General features: G+C 43.6%; 1 protein-coding gene across 2 annotated transcripts in view; it reads right to left on the reverse strand.

The window, feature by feature from the left end:
• Nucleotides 1-1,326: 1,326 nt before the first annotated feature.
• The window catches only part of MAOB (monoamine oxidase B), a 103,601-nt gene continuing 78,364 nt past the window's right edge, over nt 1,327-26,563 (reverse strand). For both annotated transcript variants that reach the window (XM_080795129.1, XM_080795130.1), the window contains exons 6-15: nt 23,322-23,463; nt 21,942-22,091; nt 20,663-20,822; nt 16,940-17,036; nt 15,913-15,966; nt 13,919-13,976; nt 10,535-10,632; nt 4,635-4,746; nt 3,991-4,053; nt 1,327-2,293 (exon numbers count right to left, since the gene is read on the reverse strand). In XM_080795129.1, coding sequence (XP_080651255.1) covers nt 2,141-2,293; nt 3,991-4,053; nt 4,635-4,746; nt 10,535-10,632; nt 13,919-13,976; nt 15,913-15,966; nt 16,940-17,036; nt 20,663-20,822; nt 21,942-22,091; nt 23,322-23,463 — 1,087 coding nt within the window. In that variant the 3' untranslated portion in view covers nt 1,327-2,140. The remainder of the gene's footprint in view (nt 2,294-3,990; nt 4,054-4,634; nt 4,747-10,534; nt 10,633-13,918; nt 13,977-15,912; nt 15,967-16,939; nt 17,037-20,662; nt 20,823-21,941; nt 22,092-23,321; nt 23,464-26,563) is intronic.

A 26,563-nucleotide genomic window follows, 5' to 3' on the forward strand; every position in this document is an offset into this window, starting at 1 on the left:
CATAGTGGCTGCACCATTTTACATTCCCACCCAAGATGCACAAAGTTTCCCTTTCCTCCATATCCTCACCAACGTACATGAACGGGTAGTGGCAGGGTGGGGGGAGGTAGAGGGAAAGAGTCTCAAGCAGACTCCACACTCAGTGCAGAGCCTGATGTGGTGCTCCATTCCATGCCCTGGAGATCATGATCTGAGCCGAAATCAAGAGCTGGACACTTAACCAATCGAGGCATCCAGGCATCCCATCTCTTGTCTTCTTGATGGTAAGTCATTCTAACAGACATGAGGTGGTATCTCACTGTGGTTTTGATTTGCATTTCCCTATTTGACTCTTTCTTAATGGATGTGTTGGGAGTTATTAATGTGACAAATTTGGGGGGAAATTTTTTTGAAGGGAAACATGCTCAAGAAGACATCTCTATCCCAAGTACATTACATTTTTAGAGATTCAAAAAATCACACTGTTTACATACAAAGTCTTAGTGGGTTCTTTTTTTTTAAGATTTTATGTATTTGACAGAGAGACAGTGAGAGAGGGAACACAAGCAAGGGGAGTGGGAGAGGGAGAAGCAGGCTCTCCGCTGAGCAGGGACCCCCATGTGGGGCTCGATCCCAGGACCCTGGGATCATGAACTGAGCCGAAGGCAGACACTTGACTGAGCCGCCCAGGCGCCCCATAGTCTCAGTGGGTTCTTTAACTTCCTCATTTAGTCTCTAAAGTTCTTATAAATTCACGAATGTAAATGTCACTGTGAAATCAGCAACTCTACGCTATTATTGGTTAATCATGGAGATTTCTCACACTGCATTTATGCTAAGAATAATAAATTTCATTTTTCTAAAGGAGAGTAGGAAAATGGTCATTTATGGATTTAAAATCTATTCTGACAAAAAGTGACCCTGGGAGTTGAGAGGTATGAATACTTTGAAATGATAGTGTTTAAAAAAGTAGTTTAAATAGGATTTAATGGACTGTGAAACTGTAGTTTTAAATTAGTGTACCTAGTAAAAAGCTTTGCACTGATAAAGAATATGAAAGGGTAACTGAAATATTATAATTATTTTAATAGTTAATGGATCTTATTAATATGTCAATTACTTTGACAGGTCTTTTGAGGGGGGTGAAAGGAAGGAGTGCTCTTTTTTAGCATTCTTTTCTTATCATTATAAATCATTTACCGAGTGCTCACAAACACATCATCATCTGGGTTTCAAGGAAATTCTGACCAAAGGGTTTAAAGCCACAATTATATGCCTAATACTGGGTCTTGATCTGATTTGTCAAAACCCTAAATGTCATTACCCAAAAAGAAAAGACAACAGACATCTGGTCAATCAAGTTTATTTTAATTGCACAAATACATACTGAACTTTGTATCCAGACATAATGGGAGGATACAAAAGGAAGAAAAAGCAAGATTCCTATCCTCAAAGAAACTGAAATCAGCTGAAGGCACACTGCACAAGACAGTAATACTTTAAAGATGTATACTGAGTAGCACTGAGGAGCGCCTAACAACTTAGTATGGCATAAACCCACACAAAGGGACACCATCGATGACCATGGCAGGGAATGGAAGAGGGTGATTGGGGCATACACCCTGGGGGGATGGGAGAAGCAATGGACTTGTGTTCTAGTCCCCCAGATACAGGTGGCTTATTGTGAAACTTGGGCAATTTAAGTTCCACCTCCCCTGGCCTTGGCTTGATCAACACTACAAGAGAAAGTGAAGACTAGATATTCTCTAAGGCCCAACTATAACAATACAGGATTCGAAGGACAAGTGCAGAGAATTTGGACAAAAAGGATGTTACACCTAAGAGAAAGGACCAGCACAAAGCCACAGAGGTGGGGAAAAAACTAGTTTTTTGTGCATGGGCGAGGTGCGTTGTGGCACAGTGAGGATCTTAAGAAGCCTGTTTAACTACTAGAAAGATTCTGAGCACAGTAAACTTGGAAATGGGCAAGAAAGAGCATGAAGCCAGGTAAGGGACTATATGCAGGGGTCAACTGGAAATGGACATACTGTGTTTCTTATGGTCAGAAGTCTGACTTATCTTCATGCTCCCCACATCATTCTACAGTCTTTATGTCTTTTTGGAACCTCATTACAACCCCTGCCCCAAACCCACACACTGGTTAGACCCGCACAAGTAGACCCCTTTTGTGGGCCAGGAAGCCGAGGGCGGTTGCTGAAAAGATGGTGGTCAATCCAATGAGCCTCAGCAGGCCTGGCACGGAGGGCAAATGTCTCTCCAAGAAGGTCGTGGTGATGGGCTGCGCAGGGACATCCTGGGTTCAGAGAACATTCGGTGTCAGCACAAAGTTTATGCACTTTGCTTCAGAAATTCTTTGTTTCCTCCAGGTCTTTGAACATGACCCACTCCTGCCCACCTCTAGGCCAGGAAATACAATGTCCCTGCTGCTCATGGCACTCGTCCCCATTCCCCACTAGGCCCTTTACTTGGCTAATTCGGACTCATCCTTCAAGTCTTACTTTACAGGCTCATGGCGGAGCCTTTCCTGTGACCCCAGGCTAAAATGGCCTCTACTTTTTACACCCTTGACAAGTCTGCTCCATGACATTTATACTTTCTGGTTATCGTCTATTCTCCCCACATGTTGTTGCTCCGTGAAAGCACTGCTCTACCCTTAGCATGGTAGCAGATGCCGAGTCGGTACAAGGTAAATATTTGTTGAGTTGAATGGATCTGTGGTCCACTCAGCCCCCAGTCCCATCTTTGACAAAAGCACTGAGGCAATGACTCGGACGGGCATGGCTATTCTTTTGGACTTCACACTGATCAAGGAATAACTTTGACCTTTTTGACCCTTGTCCTCTGCAATGCATTGCACTCTATCCTCTGTGTCCTTCCTTCCAGTCAGGACAACTTCCTGGGGTTTTATTACAGAAATGACAGTGCATATATTGAAAATACTTTTCTTTTTTTTTTAAGATTTTTTTTTAAGATTTTATTTATTTGACAGAGATCACAAGTAGGCAGAGGCAGACAGAGAGAGAGAGAGAGGGAAGCAGGCTCCCCGCTGAGCAGAGAGCCTGATGTGGGACTCGATCCCAGGACCCTGGGATCATGACCTGAGCCGAAGGCAGATGCTTAACCCACTGAGCCACCCAGGCACCCCTGAAAATACTTTTCTAATCTATATCTGCTCTTTTTCATTCCACCCCTTGGTCCCTAGACAGTGGATGCTGACTTATTTTCCTTTTATTTCCTACCCACTGTTAGAGATTTATTCAGGAGGCATTTACTGAGTTCTTAATATGTTCAAGAACTCTCTGACCAAAAGAAATTGTATTTTTTCCTAATAATCTGCAATGGATGTGGCAGGCTATAAGTTTATCAATTTCTTTTAAATCTCTCATCTCTACCCTAGCTCATGGTATCTTTTTAAATTCTTCCCTTTTCCCGGGGTGGGGGGGCGGGCAGAGAGAGACAGAGAAGAGAATCTTAAGCAGACTCCATACCCAGCATGAGCTCCACCCAGGGCTCGATCTCACAATCCTGAGATCTTTTTTTTTAATTAAAATTTTTAATGAAATTAAGTTCAATTAAAATATAGATTGATTAAAAAATAATTTTGGCAGTTTCCATTAATTTTGAGAAGATCCCTTTTACCCCTTTAATACATATACACAAAAATCTATAAACAATTTGGGGAGTTCATGGATCCCTTCAGTTTTCTTTTTAATGTACTTTTTATTTTTTAAATTTTTAAATTTTTTTTAATGTTTTAATTTTATCTTATTTTTTTCAGGGTTCCAAGATTCCTCTTGACCTGAGCCAAAATCAAGAGTCAGAGGCTCAACTGACTGAGCCACCCAAGCACCCCTTCATGGTATCTTTTCAAACATGCATGGGTTAAATAACTTAGGGAAAGGTATATGACCATTATAAGTGGTTCTTTTGGTAAATAATTGCTTTTAGAGAAAAGGGATTTAAAAATTCATGAAATAAAAAATAACCTACCACTGACTCTGGTTCTGACTGCCAGATTTCATCCTCAGGGATCTTCCCCATGGCATGCAGGATCTGAAAAGAGGATTTTGGTGAGTAACAAAGCTGACACCATCTTTCTGCTGCTAATCTCCTCTTTAAATAAAAGACTAACTGATTGTCTCTTGGGATATCCATCCAAAACACCAGGGTAAAAGCCAACATAATCCATTCAATCTTTGAAAGGCTCTGAAAGGTCTTTCAGCTATGACGTAAGAAGCCCCAACCATGGGGCTCACCATAGATTTGAGTAGTTATGAACATGCCTTGATAGGAATGAGATCATAGGGACTGTCAGGAAATAGATAAATGAATTCTGAGTCATCATAAAAAACATTTTGGGTTCTATAAAAGTAATCCTGGGTGATTTCTCAAGTACACCCATCCGGATCTTTTGCCCCATGGGGTCTTTTCACTTTGGGTGACGTGATCGATATTTTCATTATTACTTGGGTTAAGGTGTTCGTTGCACTTGAGGATACTGTTAAAATGGTGTTTCATGGGTCTTCAGATGGAGGTCACTGGGGAATTGGCCTCCAGGATCTCAGACATCGTTGACCTGCTTATAAGACCCATGCATTACCTCCTTTCCCACAGTCCATGACCCAATGTCCTACCTCCCGGGCTGCTCTCTCCCCAGCCTCCACAGCCCCCTCCATGTAACCACTCCAGTGCGTGGCTGTCTCAGTGCCAGCGAAATAAATCTTGCCCACGGGCTGTCGTAGAACCCTTGAAACAAAAGCAAAGAGGTAAAAGTGGTCAGTCTCAGAGAGACAGAGAAGAGCCCTCCCACAAAGACCAAATCCGGACAGTTTCCTCTGATACTAAGCATTGGGAGTTCATGGGCAGTTCTGGGATGACGTTCACAGGTGCCTCCAGCTACTGCATGATCCTTGTCACAAACAAGGAGTAAAACCTGAAGGCTGCTCCTGCACCAAGAGCCTACAGGTATAGGGGATGAGGTCAATGGAGTATGTATTTGCTTCACCTACATGAAATGAGGGACTATTAGGGCCCAGTGCTTTTATGGCTCACCAGGTCCAAGCAAGGTGACACCTGCCTCAGTTCCCTACTGGTTGGGGAGTCCACCAATGGACTTGGCAAATCAATTCCTCTCATTAAGCTCTGGATTCCCCATCACTTAGAGGACACAGAACAATGATTTCTAAGGACTTCTCCATCAGTGACAGGTAACAAATCTGTGAGCCTGACTATGGCCATAAACTACCACTCACTAGGGTCGTTTGGGTGGCTCAGTCGGTTAAGCATCTGACTCTTGGTTTTGGCTCAGGTCATGATCTCAGGGTCATGAGATTGAGCCCTGCACTGGGCTCTGCACTCAGCAGGGAGTCTTCTGGTCTCCCTCTCCCTCTGCCCCCCTCCCCCTGTTCACTCTCTCTCTCTCTCAATATATCTTGAAAACAAAAAAACAAACAAAAAAACCCTGTGACTCACTGAGAGCCTACCGCTACCTGTGTTAAGAGTTTTACCGCTTAAGTAACAGTTAAGATTTATTGGGTGCCAAGCCCTCTTCAAAGTGCATTAATCCTCACCACAGCGTTAAGATTATCCCCATTTCGCAGATGAGAATACTAAGTTACACGGACTGTGACACTGTGATACACTACCAAGACCATCCCCCGCTTCAGGAATGAAGGATTTATTCCCAGCTGCTGGGAGTGCTGCCAGAAGATGTCTTCGGATGTCAGTCCTCTCCAGGGATTGGCTCTGCTGAAGAGAACTGCATCACCTCAAGCTCATGCTTCTTACAGAACCAGGAGCATTCAATGACTAAGCACCATGGGGTGATAAGGACTTCTCTCCCCCTTCGCTCCAACTTGAAACAACTCTTAAGGCCCATCCTAGCTCTAGAGCTTCCTATGGGCTCAGCTTAGGCCTTCACCACAGTACAACTTCTCCCTCTGCCCACTCTTGCTTCCTCCCTCTCACTTCTGCAAGTACTGACCTCAAGGGCTGTCTCAAGAATATATCCTGTACGTGAATCTGTGTTTCAGAGTCTGCCTCCTGGGGAATCTAATCAGCAACAAAGACAGTTAGTTATTCACTCCAGGTCATGGCTAGTAAGCTCTAGGTTATGGCTAGTTGGTGGCAGAGCTGATATCTGAACCCAGGCCATTTGACTCCAGCCCCCACAGTCTTTTTTTTTTTTAAGTTTTACTTATTTATCTGAGAGAGAGAGTAGAGGAGCAGAGGGATAGAATCCTCAAGCAGACTCCCAGCTGAGTGCAGAACCCCACATGGGGCTCAATCCCACAACCCATGAGATCATGACCTGAAGCAAAACCAAGAGTTGGATGCTTAACTGACTGTGCCACCCAGGGACCCTGAGCACCCACAGTCTTAGTCACCTAGTTATATTTCCTCCCTCTATTGAATTATTTAATCTTTTTAAAGAGTTCCATGACATACCTACTATTATCATTATCCCATTTTACACATGAGAAATACGCTTGAAGAAATACACACTAACTTGCCAAGAGTCACAGTGCTAGAAAATAGCAGACCTAGTATTGGAACTAGGTCTACCAGATGTCAAGGTCTCCGGTGTCGGTTTTTTTTCCCCTCTGTGCTTTGCCTTGTGTATCATCAACACTAGTTAGCAAAGAGAGGCCATATGCTATACAAAGGGACAGAAGTGTACCGAACTTGGCTTCTAAGAGGGGTGTTTTGTTGTTACCCTGACAAAAATACCATAAGGGACATGGACACTGTTGTCCCGTCATTATTCATCCTATCTCAGGTTTCCTTTATTTCAAGGAAGGGATGTGGCTGTCCAGAGTGGACATCCAAGCTCTATCCTGGTCAACACTGTACACCATCCCTTTATCAGAAAACCAAATGGGTTTTCTTGAATTGGTGGGTTTTCCTTCACTGTTCCTCACTGAAGCCATTAAGAATAAAAAAGGGGTAGAAAGTAGAAGAGAAGCTATTATAGAATATTAAATGCTGCCAGTAATACATGGAATAATCTGGAACGATCCACAGCCAGAAGGGCGTGGAGAACCTAAAGGTATTCAGGAAGGATTCCCTGTAAGAGAAGGTAAATTCGTTTTTTCCAAGTTCATTAAACAATGTTGCTTTTTACACAGGAGGAAAATAGGTTACTTTAATGTCAAGGTCTCTGTTCTTATCCTCTATACTTTGCCTCATGTATCATCATCAACATTATACATGTTCACTTTTTTCTTTTTTTTAGTAAGATTTTATTTATTTATTTATTTAGAGCTCATGAGTGAGGGAAGGGGCAGAGAGAGAGGGAGAGAGAGAATCTCAAGCAGACTCTGCACCCTGCACAGAGTCTTATGTGGGGCTTGATCTCACGACCCTGGGACCATGACCTGAGCCAACGTGAAGATTTGGCGCTTAACTCCTTGAGCCACCGAGGTCCCCGCACATGTTCACTTTTTTCAAATGGAGGGAACAAACAACAAATTGGAAACCTCTGGAAGGCCTGGCCAAATCCTAGAATTAAATATTAGATGAGAGAATAAAGGCTTAGAGAACTAGTCATGCAAACAATTGGAATTGAAAAACTAAGAATTAATTTCAAACAAAGAGATGTTTTTCCTCTATTTGTTCTGTGCGAATCTTCCCTTAGGGAAAAAAAAAATCCAGCAGCTAGAGAAACAAAAATCCCTGTCTCTGCCTCTTAAAAAAAAAAAAAATCCCTGTCTCTTCTTTTGCAGGTGAGTGAGCAGACAGTATATATTCACAAAAAGGGATTATTTCCATGTATATTTCTCATGGCTTGGTGGAGTAAATTATTTTCCTTACATGTTTTTATTGCTTCATCACTACAATTCCTTTTTCTGTCTACCCTTTAGAAATGCAAGCACAGCGTTTTCTGTATACTTCCAGGGCCATGAAGAGCTCACTCATGGCACAACATCAAATGTCATGAACCTGACGGGTCACGGGAAGCCCTTTGGCAGGTAGTCCTTGCTTGGTCCGGGAGCTAAGTCATCAAGATATGCTGAGCCTTAGTCTCTACCTTCCCAGTTGAAGCTGGCGATATGAAGCCTGATACGTGTCCTTGGGAAGAAATCAAGATGAGAACAGGGTATTGTCCCGTCACCACGAATGCTTGACGTGATGGGGTTTATACTGCTTCTGTCGTGTGGCCAGGGTCAGGCCGGTGTGAGTGCATCTTGGCTCCCCGCCACCCGGTGACCTGACAGACATTGTCTTCCAACACCTTAGGGGACTGAGCATGAAGCTTGCCCATTCTGCCGTCAGAAATCTAATCACATTACAAAACCCAAACCAAAAGTTCTGCTCGGGTTGGCCTTTCTTTGTTGAAAGGGGAAGTTTGTCTTCCGGAATCTGTTGTATGAGGCAAAGGATCCTATTTACTTTTCTGATTCTCCATTCAATCCCCAGTATGACTCAGAGCCCAGCCACACAGAACTTTCTCCCAGACCTCCCACAAACTTGAAGGAGTCCAAGTGTTTGCTCATAAGTGTCCATCTGCCCAGGGTGCATCATTCAATACCCTTCTCTGCCTTCCACGCTCCTCAGGCGGCGTGTGTTTTATGAAGCTTTCTTCTATTTCTCTTGGTAAGGCTAGCCCATCTCTCCCCGGGTCCCCAAGACATCTGTACACCCGTCTATTAGAGTACTTATCACAGCACATTAGAGTCAAAGTTTGCTCTCCTCTCTTCTCCCCATCCCCACCCCAGCCCCGAACATGGTCAGCTCCTTCACAGCACAGAGGAATTTTCTCGGTATGGACATCTCCAGTGCAGGAGCTGGCAAACGGTTGGCACTTAGCCAATACGCCCTGAATGAAACAATTACTATGGACATATTCTATACCCAGCATATCCAAAAATGAACTTAACCACCCAGTAGCTAATTAGGTGGTGCTCTTTGGCCCCAGAATGTTCTCGTATGTGACACTTTGCCATCTTCAGGGAGATAAGGAAAGTGTTCACCAAAGTCATTGTGTATCTTCTCACAAGGAGGTTTTAATCCTTCTTTGACTGATTTAGGTGGACAGATCGATCATCTGTTCACATTCACTCTTACCCTCTTTGTACTGCATACTCCCAACAGGCTTTTCCTCACACTACCCTCCATTTCTTATCTTTTTGAGATTGAGCTCTTGCCTTTAAATTATTGTTTTGCTTAGTATTACTATAATGGTCATAAAAGTTGCTGCTAGATCATCAATCCATACCATGTCATTGTCATCAAACACAATTATCTAAACACCAGTGAGCCCTACTTGGACACATGCACCGTTAATGCTAAAAGCCACTGAATTGTGTGCTTTGGGTGAATTGTATGGTAACTGAATTATATCTCAGAAAAAGTGTTAAAAAAAAGTAACTCTTGGGGCACCCGGGTGGCTCAATGGTTAAATGTCTGACTCCTGCTTTTGGCTCAGGTCATGATCTCTGGGTGGTGAGATCGAGCCCCGTGTCAGGCTCTGAGCTCAGCTGGAGGCCACTTGAGATTCCCCCTCTCCCTCTGCCCCTTTCGCCAACTCATGCTCTCTAAATAAATAAACAAATAAAATCAGTCTTTTTTAAAAAAATCCCTCATGTTGTCATTAACATACTGATTATTATTCCTTGTATGCCATCTTGCACTTTCTCATACACCTGCCAAGGAAAGCAAGGTCCAGAGAGAAGTGACCTGTCCAGGATGATAAAGTTAGTTATGGGTCGAGTCAGGACTGTACCTAAGTCCCTGCACTTCCAGTCTAGAATTCATATCGAAGAACCACTATAGGTCAGAAGTAGAGCCTTATTATCCTGATGTGTTCAGAGATATGTCTTTGGGCAGGTCAGCGTCCTTCGTGAAAAACTTCTAAGAAATTCCGACTTGATGATTGCTTTTATGAATGCTGTACCCATGCAGGTACTTCTACAGTTCCATTTTCTTAAAGACTTATTTATTTATTGAAGAGACAGAGTGAGAGAAAGAGAGAGAGAGCATGAGCACACTCACACGAGTGGGGGGAAGGGCAGAGGGAGAGAGAAAATCTCAAGCTGACTCTGCACTGAGCTTGGAGCCGAATGGGGAGCTCGATCCCACCACCCATGAGATCATGACCTGAGCCGAAAAGAAGAGTCCAGCGCTTCACAGACTGAGCCACCCAGGCTCCCCGACAATTCCATTTGAAGGAAATTTTACTGAGCTCTAACCTCATTATAAAGATAATTCTTCTAACAATGTAAGCGAACCTGCTGACTATCTAAACTCTCATTCTTATGTGGCCACCTTCACTGGTTATATTGATTGGGACTGCTCTTTCCGAAGACTCCAGAAATGCAAGGCACCTCCACGGGGCAGAGTTGTAATGACTTTACCCAGGAGATTCACAAGATGCAAAGGAAATTGGGAATTCCTTCCTTCCTTCCTCCCTCTCTCCCTCCCTTCCTTTTTAGCATTTACAAGATAAAAAGAGAGAAGGGTTCCATAAACCCATTTTGAGTTTGGATTCAGGCTCGGGGAATTTCAATGAGAGCTTAGCACACTTTTACTCTACCTTCCATATTGAGTCATGATGCCAGGGGGGAAATAGGTGGTGTAGCAACCCCCGGAGTACTGTTCCTCACACCAGTTCTTCTCTTCATAGTGTACCGGCTGCAAGAGAGAAAGACAAGAGTTCAGAGGAGACTCAGACAAAGTTATTTACTCTAAAATAAATCAAACGCAGCCTGGTGGGCATCATATTGAAGAACCAATATACGTCTGAAAGAGAGTCTTATTACTAGCCTGATGTTCTTAGAGATATGTCTTCGAGCAGGTAAATGCCCTTGGTAATAAACTTGGAAGACATTCTGACTGGAGAAAGCTCATTCATGTCTCAGGAAACGTTCATGAACAGCTATGGTCTCATTTCATGTTTCAATTGGTCTTATCTTTTAAAAAGTTGTTAGTGCCTAATGGTTTCAAGGCAAGTTTAAAAAAGGATTTGTGCTGGGGCGCCTGGGTGGCTCAGTGGGTTAAAGCCTCTGCCTTCAGCTCAGGTCATGATCCCAGCGTCCTGGGATCAAGCCCCGCATCGGGCTCTCTGCTCAGCGGGGAGCCTGCTTCCTCCTCTCTCTCTGCCTGCCTCTCTGCATACTTGTGGTCTCTGTCTGTCAAATAAATAAATAAAATCTTTAAAAAAAAAAAAGGATTTATGCTTACTGGAGTTGTTGGAGCAGAGAGAACAGCAGAAAAACATGTCTGTCAAAGAAAAAGGAGGACCAGACTCATGTCTTTGGTGGAAGTGAGCTTTTGCGAAGGGAAGCTAGATGGACGAAAATGAGTGTTTTTCACGGGCTGGAGACACGTCTATGGATCTGGGCTCTTGCAAACAACTATTGGCCTGAAGAACATGTTTTTGCCACAAACAGACAAAATAGTAGCGAAGATTTTGCAAAGCTCGAGCTCTTTATTAAAGTAACTAAAATAAGCTTTATCATTAAGTGTTATTCTGACATGCAAATCACCATAGCAAGTTTTAAGAGAAAAATGTCAGCTTGAAAGTAAATTTTGAAAAAATGTTTTGCCTAAGAAATATGCAGTCACCTAGGGCACGTTGGATAGTCATGTGTAATGTATCCTGTTTAAAGAACACAAGGCCACCGTTGAGCGCTGTCCCTGGGTCCAGGTCGCTAGTGGTCTTGCCACATCCCGTGCCCTCTCTACACCTGAGAGCAACCACCACCTCGGGAGCACTTTTCTCTGGCTGTTTCCAGCCACTCAGGAGAGAGGGTGGACTTTCTCTTTCCCCTTTCCCTGCTCCCGGGTCTTGCTTCCTTCCACACAATGAACACCAAAGCAAGACTAAAGCAAGTGCTCCTCTTTGTGCCAAGAGCACTCAAGGACAGGACCAGCTCATTTTTATCAGCCGCAATGAATCATCCACATTCTTCTTCTTCAAAAAGAGACTTTCCCACATTAAATTTGGGAGCAACTGCTTTCCCTTCCAACTGGGGTTCCCCAAACAACCATCTCACAGGTCATTGGAGGGATTTTCAGTGACACACCACCTCAGCCCGAGCACATCTCAGAACATTAACTTCAAGAAAGCTTGAGGATCTACCCAGGGGAAGTATCTGGAACAGCATTTTAAAAACGGAAAAACCAGTCGTTTTTTAACAGACATGAAATGATTTTTTTCTAGCGTGTGTATATTGATGGTTTTGCTATTACATTTGCACTACCCTTGAGCCTAGAGGCTACGGTTATATTTAAACTTTTTAGGGCTGCCTGGGTGGCTCAGTCGGTCAAGTGTCTGCCTTCGGCTCAGGTCATGATCCTGGGATCCAGAGATCGAGCCCTGCACTGGACTCCTTGCTCCGTGAGGAGTCTGCTTCTCCCTCTCCCTCTGTTTCTCCCCTCCCTCATACTTTCTCTCTCAAATAAATAAAATCTTTTTAAAAAATAAATAAAATAAACTTGTTAAGTGGCCTATGGAAGCACACACACACAAAAAAGAAACAGAACACATTCTTCGTTATTATTATGTTTCTCTCCAAATCAATCAGTCTCATTCAAAGGAACTCCCTAAATCCTAAAGAGCATGAGTTTCACCTACATCATGTGTATGGGAGTGGGGGGGGGAGGGGTGTAAAAAATTGTCCTTTTTTTAAAAAGATTTTTATTTATTTGACAGAGATCACAGGTAGGCAGAGAGGCAGAGAGAGAGGAAGGGAAGCAGGCTCCCCGCTGAGCAAGGAGCCCGATGTGGGGTTTGATCCCAAGACCCTGGGATCATGACCTGAGCCGAAGGCAGAGGCTTTAACCCACTGAGCCACCCAGGTGCCCCAAAAATTGTGCTTTAAAAGAATGAACAAAAATGACAGATTGGAAAGCTACACCAGCCTGAATGGAGGGAATGAGTCGCCTTGAAGTTGAGCAAGATGAGCGTGGAAGTAAGAAGATTAAGCCATGTAGCTGCTCAACTGAGTCATGGCGAGCACTGCAGAGACTTGGATTTAAGAGGCTTAACAAGGTAAACATTCTTAGCCCCCTCATTAGATGTTTCTCATGCTTTAACCGCTCATTTGTACATGGGTCTCCATTGTCTTCAAATGTTTCATGGATAACCACATTTAATAATCACTTTCAAAAGTTGATTTAATCCATGTTCAAATGTTAAAAACCCCCGCGGTCTGGTGCATGTCACGAGAACACCAATTCATTGCTTTAAATATGGATGAGGGAGGTGACTGTATCTACTGGTTAGGGGCACAGCGTGCCCTCTGGAGGTCACCAAATGCCCCTACCACACCGGTGGCCTTGTGATCTCACCCTATCCAGCCTGGGCCGGGTGAGGCTAGTCTTTGTGTAACTTGAAGATTGAAAGGTCCTCATTCTCAGACTACTTCCAAAAGGGTCTGTGAAACTTGGCTGGCAGGGTTCACCCTAAGTCAATAGGCATATCTTCTCTGCACCCCTAATATTCAAGGGTAAAACAAGAGAAAAGGGGATGTGCAGGAAAGGGACAGGCCACCCGATTTGTACCTCTGAGACAGAGGAGGGTGGGGGGGGATGTTAGGGAATGCTTATATGCTAGTTCATGTAAACAAATGAGAACCTCATCTTTTTGTAGGATCGGAGAGAGAGAAAGAAACTGTTTGCATTCCCATTCCAGCTGCTAGGACCCTAGATATCCCGAGGAGTAGCAGAAGCTCTGATCTTCTAACGTTCTGACAGGGGTGGGAGTGGCGTGTCCCAGTGTTCCGCTCCAGGAAGAGCACTGAACTCAGGGACAAGTGTGTCATCGCCCACAACACAACAGTGATGTGGGCTTCTTGAACTATCAGAGAACACAGGAGCCCTCTAGAACCCTACTTGCATGAGCCTATTCCTGGTAGCCCCCTGAGGACAAAATCAGGGGTCTCTGTCTGAGGAAAGTGATGAAACACGGTCTTACTTGCAAAGCTTCTTGGGAGCCCAGAACTTTCGCATAGAGCTCACACAGTTTCTTCATCCTATGGGTGGGGGGAGAGAAAAAGACAGAAGGGCAAATGAAGAAAGAAAGGAAGTAAAAGAGACACCCATCCCTTCATTCAAAGACCCCGTGAGCTATTCCTTCCGCTTGTCATTTCAATTTTTCGACAGGACACTTTGCTCTTTCTCAAATGTCTGAAGTCTACGTGGTCACCAACAATATGAAGGAAGAGAAAGTCATACACGGCCCACATCGCCGGGGGCACGCAACAATTTAGTCATTCTTTCAAGACGACCTTGTGTACCTCTTAAATGTCAGTGTGCGAAGTGCCAGAGATTCTGGGAGCGGATGGGGATCCGGACATGATTCTTGCTTCCCTTCTTCCTTCTACTGCCCCGCCGCCAGGCAATGGGCCGAGTGGAAAGAGGAAGGGGCCGGAATAGCCTTGAATTCTGCTTCTGCCCTTCAAAGACTACGAGATCTTGAGCAGGTTACTTAAGCTATCTGAGCTTTAGTTCCCTGAACAAACGGGCATGATTTTTTTTTCTTCCGTGGTAAAAAACAGTGTGGTCCTCAGACCACCAGCAGCAGCAGCATCTCCTGCAGAACTGGTTAGGGATGCAGATTCTCAGGCCCCACCCCAGACCTGCTGACTCAGAAAGCTTCTGGGTGACTCTCAGGTTTGAGAACCACTGGTACATGGCATAGAAAGTTATGCTTTATAATAACTGGGACATAACAGAGGCGCAGTGAAGAAGTGGGACATAATAGCTGTTCAATAAATGGTAGCCCTTGAGAAATTTAGTTTCATGGGAGACTTGGGACATTAGCCAATAGTTATTAGTCAGGTAAGGTGTGAGAGTACAGTTATTTCAAGTCTGATGTTTACAGAATGCTAAAGGGAATCTTAGAGATGATCTAGAGTCGGGCAATGATTTTCAAAAGTATTATTAGAACCTACGAAGGAAAGACAGATTATTCAATAAAATGGCACTGGGACAAAGAGCTCCCCACGAAGGAAACAAAGTTCACCTCCTCTGTGACTTCTTACACCAACATGTATTTCTGAGGATCAAAGGTCTTCAATGTAATAGATGAAACCAGAAAAGTAATCCGAAAGTGAGTGGTTTTTAAAATAATCTTGGAATGGCAAAGTCTTTTCAATGTTTGTGAGGCCATTCCAAAGGCATGATTTTAAAAACTGATAAATTGAACTTCATAAAAAGTCAACGTTTTCTTATAAACCATAAATACGGTCAAAAGATAAACTGGGAAAAGATTTGCTGCAGACACTGTTCCAGGCACTAGAGACCCAGCAGTGGACTAGCCAGACAAAACCTCCTACGTTGATGGATCTTAATAGTCCAGTGGTGACTTTTTTTTTTTTTTTAGGTGAATGGCCCCATCCATATCCCCGGCCAAGAGCAGCAGTGACCACAGTCACAGAGAAGCAGGATAACAACGGAAGGAATGTGCCATAAACTAATTCAGAGGCTTGTAGTTGGTACATATGCATCAGGGGAGGGGTGGGAATAAATAATTGGGTGAATATTAACTTGTGGAAGAAATTGTCACCTCCAGAGAAACGCGTCCCTCCACACTTATAATCTAATTGTTACACATCACTCATGCAAGCTATGCAGAGACGGCCGGCCTTGCAGTCACTTGTCTACCTGGTTATCTCCTTCCCCAGTATGTTCTCAGCCCCTGGGCTATGTCCATTTTTGTATTCCAGCTAGCTCCTTGCATGTTATCTTACGTACAATAAAGTCAATAAATATTAATTTGAACACTTAGTTCTTAAGTCATTGGCCCTGTGCCTTCCTACAAGACCCTCATAATTAATATTGCAGGCACGTAGCATTAGCAGTACACACAGTATGAGGCAGTCTTCAAATTAAAAAGTTAAGTAAAATGGAAAGGCAGGCGAGTAGGCAGAAAAGAAGGAAAGAGAGAAGAGGCACTTGGTTTCATACCTTTCCTCTTTGGTAAGACGTGCCAGTTTTCTGGCTTTGTGGGCAAGGATAAATCTAAAACATACAAATAGAGAAAGGGGGAAATTAATGGCTGCTTTCATCCTGGCCCCCCCATTTCTATGGCTACACACATGCCTAGAGAACAAATGAAAAGTCAACCAGAGGAAACAAATTATATCTTAGTTTATTCTGTTCATTCTTGACACTGACAAGCACCTTCAGCTTCAGGGATTTGAGGGACAAAACACACATGACTGTCTATAATTTCTGCCTAAGATAATACAATGATTGGCTACCTCCCCCCACGTGGGTGATGGCCAGCAAGAATGAGCCTTTGGTCTCAAATGTTCACCCAAGTTCATCCAGCCCTCGCTCTAGCGTCCTGCCTTCTAAAGTCTGCCTCCGTTTCCAGCTCTCTGATTGCCTTCAACTTGACAATTGGCTTTGAGCTCCCTGTCATCCCCCAGAGGCTCTCTTGGAAGTAAGTTTGTATATATCTTAGGGCCCATCTCAGTTTTGGTTGCTTTAGGTAACCACCCATCTGGGCCAGGTTCTGATCCCCAAGACATCCCCTACCTGTGCTGGTTTTCCCTGCCTAGCTGAGGACCCGGCTGACCTTGGCGCCTCTCTAGTGGGACTCAGAAAATCTCAGCACCCCCACACAATGACCACTGATGTCCGCACAGGATCCACAAGAAGCCCTTTTAGTAGAACACCCTAAGTCATCTTTCTATTATGCTTTCACAAAAAACCATCAAAATAAATCTACCCCAAGCACTAAATATGAAGCAGAAAATGAATATAACAAACTTTAAAATGTTATTGGTATTCTACTTCTTTGCTAAGTAATTATCCATTGGAACACAATACATTTTTAAAGGCATTAAGAATTTTTCTACTGTCAGTTTTGGAGATGTTTATCCATTGGGTAAAAAATTATTTAACAAACTTTGTGGCGCATTTATTAATAGCACGGAATATTTTGTCCACACCAAATAGCGCCCGCATCACCATCAGCACGCCTTACCCCATTATGGCGGCATAGCTGCCATCAGGTTTGGTATCATCCAACGTGTAGGCAATTGGAGCTTCCTCTCCTTCAATAATCATGGTTCCACAGTAATCTTGGAAAACAGCAAAATGGAAAAAGATATTCATCACCGCATCAAACTATCCATAATAGTTACTGTGAAGCACACGTTTTCAATGTAGGAAGTGCAGAGGCCAAATGCAAGATGATACACTCTAAATAACGAAGGCAGACCAAACTGATGTCAAAAGGAAGGCTGAGTAGCCAACATTTTGTGAGAAATCAAACTGTAGAGGCCTCTTGGTGCAGAATAAAGCAACGTGATGTTATGAATTAATCCAGGCCACGATTCAATAAAATCTTGTCTACTCTGTCATTAAGACTTGTGTCCCAGGACACACTGGGTGGCTCAACTGGTGATCCCCAGGGTCCTGGGATCGAGCCCCGCATCAGGCTCTCTGCTCAGCAGGGAGCCTGCTTCCCCCCTGTCTCTCTGCCTGCCTCTCTGCCTGCTTGTGATCTCTCTCTGTCAAACAAATACATGAAATCTTTTTTTTAAAAATCAGATAAAACCAAAGGTGTTTAAAAAAAAAATACTAGTCCATTATTGTAAAACAGAAGGGACTGAATGTTCACTTTTTATGAGGAATCACTTAGACTAGGCCAACTAGTTCTCGGTTTTCAGGAGACAGGGCAGAGAGGACAGGGATAACTAGCCTCCACAGACTCCCAAACCCTCATCTGTTACGTGATCTCCAGAGCAACTCTGGAAACATCATCAGCTCATTCCGGTCCAAACTGCTTCTCTCATTCCCCTCCATCATTTTCGGGCAAATTTGAGGTTATATGAACGAAGTTATGATGGAGGACTCTGGAACAAATGTTGTCTAGAAAATCCGATGAGAGGGTTTCAAAAGGAGGAAGACAGACCAGGGAACTTTGAGGGTGTTTCTCCCCCTTCAACCTGTGTGTGAGCAGACACACTTGAAGGGTGTTTTTTTCTTGCACATGCTTCTCTCTCTCTTCCACATTCCCTCACCGTGCACCCATGGGAATCAATGTCCCAGTCAGCCACTGCATTGAGGGGGGTTTGCATGCCCCCCAAGTGTGCAGGGACAGGAGAAATGTTGACAGAAACTGAGGTATGGGAAGAAGAAAGGTCTTAAGTCCATCGAAGAACTCAAGAACACTTAAGGATACAAGAGAAATAGCCAAGGAATCATCTGTTACAAGAAGACACGAAAGACGAGATGAAAAGAGAGCGTGAGCAGTGATGGTGTGGGGTCAGCTAGACTGGACAGAGAGCTAGTGGAGGACACCAGGCTGTCCTCAATGGAGGCCTTACTTTCTGGGTGGAGTGGCTCCTTAGACACTTCCTTCCCAGAACAAAGCTGGCCTCAGAGCCATGCAGGCACACTGGGCAGCAGTGAAGGAAAAAGGAGCAGAGAGAGAAGTCACGTTCGTGCTGGGACAAACTATGTGGCATCGGTAACATTTCTATCACTTGTAGGTAGACCACTCAGGAGTCCCGCCCATGCACACCTGACTTCTGGTCGGCTTGGTCAGGCCTCACTCTTAAAAGAAAGGGACAGTCAAGGACAGCTAGACATTCAACAAAGTCCTTTAACAAGAGACACAGTGACAAAAGCAGAAATAAACTGACAACAGTTAAGAACTGCAACACATACAGAAAATACTTGCAAAATATTTGCAACACATACAGAAAAAAATTTACAAGTGAACGATAAATAGGTGATTTACAAAATAATTTAATATAGTCTCAAGGCCTCTTAATGGTTAAAATTAACACATTCTAGAAAAGTCAGATATTTTCCTCTGCTGATTGGTAAAGTTTAACATATTAGTAGTAAAATATTATTAGTTGGCAAGGACGTTGGGAGGATAGGAATGCTAACAAAAATTTCAAACATCTAGGAGCACCTGTGTGGCTCAGTGGGTTAAGCCTCTGCCTTCAGCCCAGGTCATGATCTTGGGGTCCTGGGATCGGAGCCCCGCATCAGGCTCTCTGCTCAGCAGGGAGCCTGCTTCCCTTCTCTCTCTGCCTGCCTCTGCCTACTTGTGATCTTTCTCTCTGTCAAATAAATAAAATTTAAAAAATTTCAAGCATCTACCCATGTCAATTGCTTTCAAAATTCCACTTTTAAAAGTGTATCAAAAGGAAATGCTCCTATATGGATTTGCCAAGCTATATGAAGAATGCCATTTACTGCAGCATTGTGTGTAATGGCAAAAGCTTGGAAATAATCGAAACGCCTATCAACAGTAGACCTATGTGGTAAATTTTGATGAAGGCACACAGTGAAATATTCTTTATTGTCTTGCTGAAATGAGGTACATTTCAATTCACTGATGTGGAGACATGTCTATCGTGCATGGTTAACCAAAAAAAAAAGTGTATTTCAGTATAGTATGTATCTTTTTTTAAATGTTTTTGGAAAAATACATAACATATTTACTTAAAATTATATTTGCATATAAATGTTACACACATTCTTTAATTTATATTCAAAGTGTATATATATTTCAACATATACACATGTTTAAATATTACCTATGTATATGATAAATTCCTTTTTTTTGAAGATTTATTTATTTGAGAAAGAGGGGAGGGCCGGAGGGCGGAGGAGAGAATCTCAAGCAGACTCTCTGTTGAGCGTGGAGCCTGACGTGGGCTTGATTCCAGAACCCTGAGATCATGACCTGAACTGAAAACAAGAGTCAGACACTTAACGGACTGAGCCACCCAGGTGCCCTGCATATCATCAATTTCTAAAGAAAAACAACTTAAATTTTTAGTAGTTGTTCTCTAAGGGGAGGACATGCCAGGACACTCTCCGTAGGGAGAGGGATAATTTTCACTTTTTTTTTTTGTACATTTTACAGGGAACACATTTACTTCTGTAATTTTTTTTTAAAGCAGGTATTCCTTTGGTCTTTTAAATTTTTATTTTTTTTCCTTATTTAAAAAAAATTTAAAGATTTTATTTATTTATTTGAGAGAGAGAGAGTACAAGCAGGGGGAGTGGCAGGGAGAAGGAGAAGCAGGCTCCCCACCGAGCAGGGAGCCTGATGCGGGGCTCGATCGCAGGACCCTGGGACCATGACCTGAGCCAAAGGTAGCCGCTTAACGACCGAGCCACCCAGGTGCCCCCGCTAGCCACGCTGAAGTTTTCGATACCCACTTGTGGCTAGTGGCTGTTGTGTAAACAGAGTATCTCTAAGAACACTTCCACTGTTGTGGAATCTACCACTTTCGTGGGCATCCCTATAGCGATCCAATAGCACGCCTGTTGAATATACATGAATGAAAGAATCACCTTAACTTAATATAGTACAATCTCAACACGAATGAGAGATTGCCGGAAAATTTTCAGAATCCCTACTTTCGTGAATGGCTTTATAAACTCATGCTTCAAAAAATGGTTTTAGAAACGGACGATAACTTTAAAAAAGAAAGTGACAATGACTATTTTTACGAGATTTTGTGGCACAATAAAACAAGACTTTATAGTAGATTATGAAAAGAGTCATAGTTCAAGGGAAGTTAATTCCATGAATTTGTGCCAATATATTTAATTGGCTAGAACGGTACTCAGTACCTGGCCTGGGAAGGTTTTATGTCCAGCATGCTAATAAAACCAGTTACACGCAAATACATGTCTTTGCACCAAGTTTCTTGGACCTTCTGATCATACTCACCCTTCTTCCTCCAGAAGGGCTCCTTATAATAAACCATACACTTGATGACTGAACCCAAAGGCACACGAGTGATCAGCTGGTTTCTCATCATTGGCAGGGGGGGATCGAAATGAATCTTCATGCCCAGAATAGGAGGAACAGCGCTAATCACATACTTAGCCTGGAAGAAAAACAACAGGCTTAAACGTTGCTCGTGGGCTGTTTTTGTTTTTGTTTCTCCCTAATGTTTCTCCTCCATTTTACCCTTGGCCCCTTAGAATGTCTTTGTTGTGGTTGTTGTTAAAGATTTTATTTGTAAGTAATCTCTACACCCAACATGGGGCTCGAACCCACAACCCCGAGGTCAAGGGTCACACACTCCACTGTGAGCCGGCCAGGTGCCCTTCGGGTGTCTTCTTAACAGAAAAACTGGAAGAATCATGTTAAAACCAAAATTAGCCCTTAATGATCCCTGGTTCAAATCCTCCCATGACTTTCCATCACATTGGAGTCAAAGACAAGTTCCTTACACTTACCTTCAAGGCCATATATAGAAATGGACCCTTGTTACAGCTCTGATCTCATCTTCTGTTACTCTTCCCCTCACTCCTTTAATTCTGCCATTTGACCACCTTGCTGTTTCTTCATCGTGCTGGGCCTGCTTCTACCACAGGGCCTTTGCATTGGCTATTCTACTTGGAATGTTCTTCCCTGGAAGGGCCACATGGCTCAGCCCCTCATCTTTTTTGGTTCTGTGCAAAAATTCCCCCTTCTGAGTGAAGCCATCCCCCACGACCTTATTTAAAATTGCATGACCGATCCCCTCACCCCCCTCTTCTGGCACACCCTCTCCCCCTTCCCTGATTGATTTTTCCTATAGTACTTATCACCATCTGGAATACTTTATATCTTAACCACATATTTGATTATGGCCTTTCTCCTTCACTAGAATGTAAGCCAAATGAAGGCAAAGAATTTTATCTGTTTTGTTCCCTGCTGTGTTCCCAACTCCTAGAATAATGCCAGACACACAGAGAGCACTTGTTATTTATCCAATAAGTATTTTCTTTGGTATCTAATTACATAGGAGCCCAATACAAAGAGTTGATGCCATAGGATTTTATAAATCTGCCTTCTCCCCAAATATTCTGGTTCTCTTTTCCCTCCTTTCAGACAGAGGTAGCTTTTTCTTCTTCGGCAAAGGGATTGTCTGTGAAGTCTGGGAAATCTTTGGCTTTATTTAAGCTTTGGTTATCTATGGGATTCTGGCCCCTTCCTCTAGTTTAAGACTCTTGGTTACCTCATACACCTCATGGTTGAGGGTCTCCACAAGGACATTTTCTCCAGTCTGGTCAATGTGGGTCACTGGCCTCTCCAGCTTCACTTGGTCTCCAAGGAGGTCCATTATTCGTTCACTCACTTGTCCAGATCCGCCCACAAATTTCCTCTCCTGGAAGGAAAAGAGGACTCAAGAGATGGGTAGACAATATAGGAATGGGTTTCAATGATTCAGCTGTGAGTTTTTCTCACATATCTCTCCATGAGATGTGTAAATTGCATTTTGCTGTTGCGAATCGTGTCTTCAACTTTTGTTCTCTGACTAGTGACTGCTGGCTTTTGACAAAATTAGGGACTTTGTAACCAAATGACCGTTATGCCATGCTCTTGTGGATTCCCACGCTTCACCCTCGGCTGGATGTCCTCAGCCTGACCCCCATGTCCCAGTTGCCTGGCCACTGCACCTGTTTCGTGTCCCATCTAGATTCTTCTGTTGGGCTGCTGGATCTGGTGAAGTCCCACCCGCCGCTGGACCACCGTCTGCCTGAGCGCACCTAAGTCTGTTTTCCCATCCCTTGCTACTCAGGCTGAGAACCTCCCCAGCCTACCCACCCCCAGGCCACCCTACTCTGGTGCAGGCTGCCTGTCTCATCCTGGGTCACATGCCTGTTGCTTCTGAATGTGCTGCATGGTTGGGCACACGGTTGTGCTGACTGCCTTCTCTTAAATTTTCAGTCCAGGTAATTTTGTAAAAGATTATTCAATTAGGTCTGAGAAGGAGGAGAAGGAGAGAGAGACAAAGAGGAGAAAGACAAGGAGAAGGAGGGGGACAGGGAGGAGGAGCAGGGGGCGGGGATGAGAAAGGCAAAAGGAAAGAAAATGACCAGCAAGCAGATTATTTAAGATCTCAACTTCAATTCCTATTAGGCCTCCACAGAGCTTTATACAATGCTGGGGCTCAGGAAACAGGGAATGAATTAATGAATGAATGAATGCATGAGAGAATGGATTTTGTGTGGTATGTGTGTGTTTGTCGCTGAAAATGCGTTTGTTTCTGACTTTCCATTCTGAGCTTTCCAAGAAATGCTCAAGCTATGTTCATCGGATGGTCTCCTACAAACATTCTGAAAAATAATCAGATGCATATCCAAATGGAAAATTGCAAAAGAGTGTAGCAAGGTAGCGAGGTAATTTTAAAGCCCCATCGGCTGCCGGGGTTCTCACGTTGCGTCCCTAACGACTGACTGTCCCTCACACAAGCCCCGTGAAGCTGCCTTCATAAAGTTCTGAAGTCCACACGCCTGCCTCTTGCTTCATCGGTTCACGACTGAAGGAGGATGGCGATCTTTTTATTTAGACATGGTGGTCCTCTGTTGGAACAGTGGGGAGAATGGGAGAGTACCTGCCCTCCGTTGGTTGTGGAGATGATCCTGGTTGTGCCGCCACACTGCTTCACATACCACAGGAACCAGAGCGCAGAGACCTCATGAGTCTCTGCAGTGACACACAGGTTCACAAAGAGAGTGGCCAGCTGCTTGGCAGATCTGCTCAGGAAGAAACGAGAGCACAATTAGCAAATGGGGGAGGACATCTTCTTCATACTCTGGACGTTGTTCAAGCAATACATTTCCTTGGCTAACTTGAGCACGGTTTGGCAAGTGGCAGAAAACTGTCCCTAGAATCCAGTATTAGATGACGTGACATCAGAGCCTGTGAGAATGAGATTTATGTTCCACTTCACCCAAACCGCTTATTCAGGATCAGCCCGTATTCTGTATTCTGTGGTATCATGATTTCTCTCCACAGGCCCGCTCCTCCTCCTGTGATCCCCGCCACAGTAAAAGGCATCACCATTCTCCCGATGCTAAGGCCAACACTCTGGAAATCAACCTTCATTTCTCTCTTTCCCTCACTCTCCCCCCAGCCCAATCCACCAGGAAGTCCCATTGTGTCTCACCACATCACGCTAACACTATCATCACCAACGTAACATCATCTTTTGTTAGGAGTATTGCAACTATTTCTTCCAGACTGGTCTCTCTACCTCCACTCTTCATTCCCTGGTGTCCATTCACTGTGCTCAAAGCCAGAAGCTTCTTAAGCCCTCCCCACTGTGGTGCTCTTTCTATAGTATAAATCAAGTCATGCCATTCTCTTGCTTTAAGCCCACCAGTGGCATCCTACTGAAACCAGAATGGGATCTGGATCTCACACCTTTGCCTGCAAAGCCCCAAGTGATCTAGCCAAGGCCTACTTTTTCTAACTCATTCTGTACATTCTCTTCTTCTGGTGTCTCCTCAGAAAGACAAACTCTTCTACCTCTTTTTTTTTTTTTTAAGATTTTATTTATTTATTTGACAGAGATCACAAGTAGGCAGAGGCAGGCGGGGGGGCGGTGCGGAGCAGGCTCCCCACTGAGCAGAGAGCCCGATGTGGGGCTCCATCCCAGGACCCTGAGATCATGACCTGAGCCGAAGGCAGAGGCTTAACCCACTGAGCTACCCAGGCACCCCAAACTCTTCTACCTCTTGAAAATGAACACCAGCTTCCATTTACCCAGTACCCTGGTATTCACTATCATCTTACCATAGTAAAGTATCTTTAAAACTCTTCTTGTTGTCTTAAATTATCTTTATTGGTGGTTCACTATTTTCTACTCCTGTCTCCCCTACTACAATATCAACCAATGAGAACAGGAATCTTTAACCATCTTGTTCACCTGTGTCACCTTTAATAAACTAGTGTCTGGCACATAGTAAGCACTCAGTAATTACTTGTTGGATGACTGAATGCATACATGGTTATCAGTTAAACATTATTTTTAAATTATCATAATGGGGGCACCTGGGTGGCTCTGTCAGTTAAGTGTCTGCCTTCGGCTCAGGTCATGATCCTGGGGTCCTGGGTTGGAGTCCCTCATCAGGCTCCCAGCCTGCTTCTCCTGCTCCATCTGTCCTTCCTTCCCACTTGTGCTTGTTCTCTCTCTCTTTCAAATAAATAAAATCTTTTAAAAGATTAAATAAATTATCCATAATGGGCAAAGGATATGCTAGGTGTTGTCCCCAGTACAGAATTAGTCCCAGTTATTTTTTAAAAGATTTTATTTATTTATTTTAGAGAAAGAGAGAGCAGGGAGAGTAGCAGAGGCAGGGGGGCAAGCAGGATCTGCGCTGAGTGAAAAGTCTGACACAGGGAGAGAGGTCATGATCTAAGCTGAAATCAAGAGTTAGACACTCAAATGACTGAGCCACCCAGGCAACCCTAGTCCCGGTAGCTTCTTCTGTTATTTTACTGTCTAAGGTAAGACAAGCTCAAAGGATGGATAAGGGGGAAAGCAATTAATAGAGCATAGATAGGTCAACTTTTCCTTGGGGTTGGCAGGTCAACAGAAAAGGTTATATCCTATCTTGAGGCATATCACAAAGTGAGTGATCTCTTGCAATTCCAACAATTCAGTTCTATCTAACACCTTTTTGTTTAAGATTTTATTTTTAAGTAATCTCCACACCCAACATGGGGCTCAAACCCACAACCCTGAGGATCAAGAGTTGCATGTTCTACCAACTGAGCCAGCCAGGCACCCCTATCTAACATTTCTGAAATTCACCAGTAGTATTGTGTACTCTGGGACATATTTACTAAGAGCCAATCCCCCCTTTTGACTTCGACATAAATTTTGCGTGATGTTAATCTACTTATATCTGACACAGAATTTACCGCCTAGTCATGCTGACAGTGGGTGGGAGGATAGGATAAATGATACTGCTTTCCGTTATTGAACTCTTTTCATTCTCCATGGTTAGTAAATCTACTCTATTGAAATGTCACAACAATTCTATAAAACAGCAATTTCCCCCCAGTTCACAAGCCTGAAAACTGCATCTCAGGGAGGTTAGTATGTCGTGCACAGTCTACTAAATGGTACAATGTCAAACCAGATCATACCTGATTCAAATCTCATGCTTTTACTACCTAGAAATGCTTTCTAATTAGGCAGCTGACAAGCTCAAAAGTACAAATAGTCACCAAGGACCACATCTCTATGCTAGAGTACCTTAACTCTGAAAGTTTCCAGAATCAGGCCCAACACACATACCAGGTCCTGTCAATGTTTGCAGCCCTAACAACCTGATAGCGTGTTGGTAACAGTCCCCATCATTTAGCATGAAACTAGTGTAATACATATGTTGAAGAGAGTTAAAGTGAGTTTTGTAAGATTCTTCATGATAACCCAAGGGAGGGAAATTGCTGACTCGCGTTTTCTTCGCAAAGGCCGTTTGTGGCTTCACTCTAAAGCAAACACCCAGACATGAATTCAAAATATTACTTCAAAGTGGAGAACATCCTTTGCTGTTTCCCAATGTCCTATTCCTTTTTTCCTTAATTTGTAAGGGAATTTGGGGGGCATAAGATCAAGGGAGTAATCAACAACTAAAATTTAACACTGGCCCAGCTAAGACAGCCAAGATTAAGCACAAAAATACTGCTGTGATTCTAGTTGTTATTGTTGCCAACTGGCTTGAAATAGAGGGAGATCTCAAAGCAGTTCTCTCTGGAGGGCCAGGCCCTTCCTAATCCTTTGTTTGACTTGCTCTGGGAGCTTTAGTGAGAAAAGAAATGAGAAGAACAACATTTGATGGATGG

The sequence above is a fragment of the Martes martes genome, assembly GCF_963455335.1.
Source record: "Martes martes genome assembly, chromosome: X".
NCBI classification, from domain to species: domain Eukaryota; kingdom Metazoa; phylum Chordata; class Mammalia; order Carnivora; family Mustelidae; genus Martes; species Martes martes.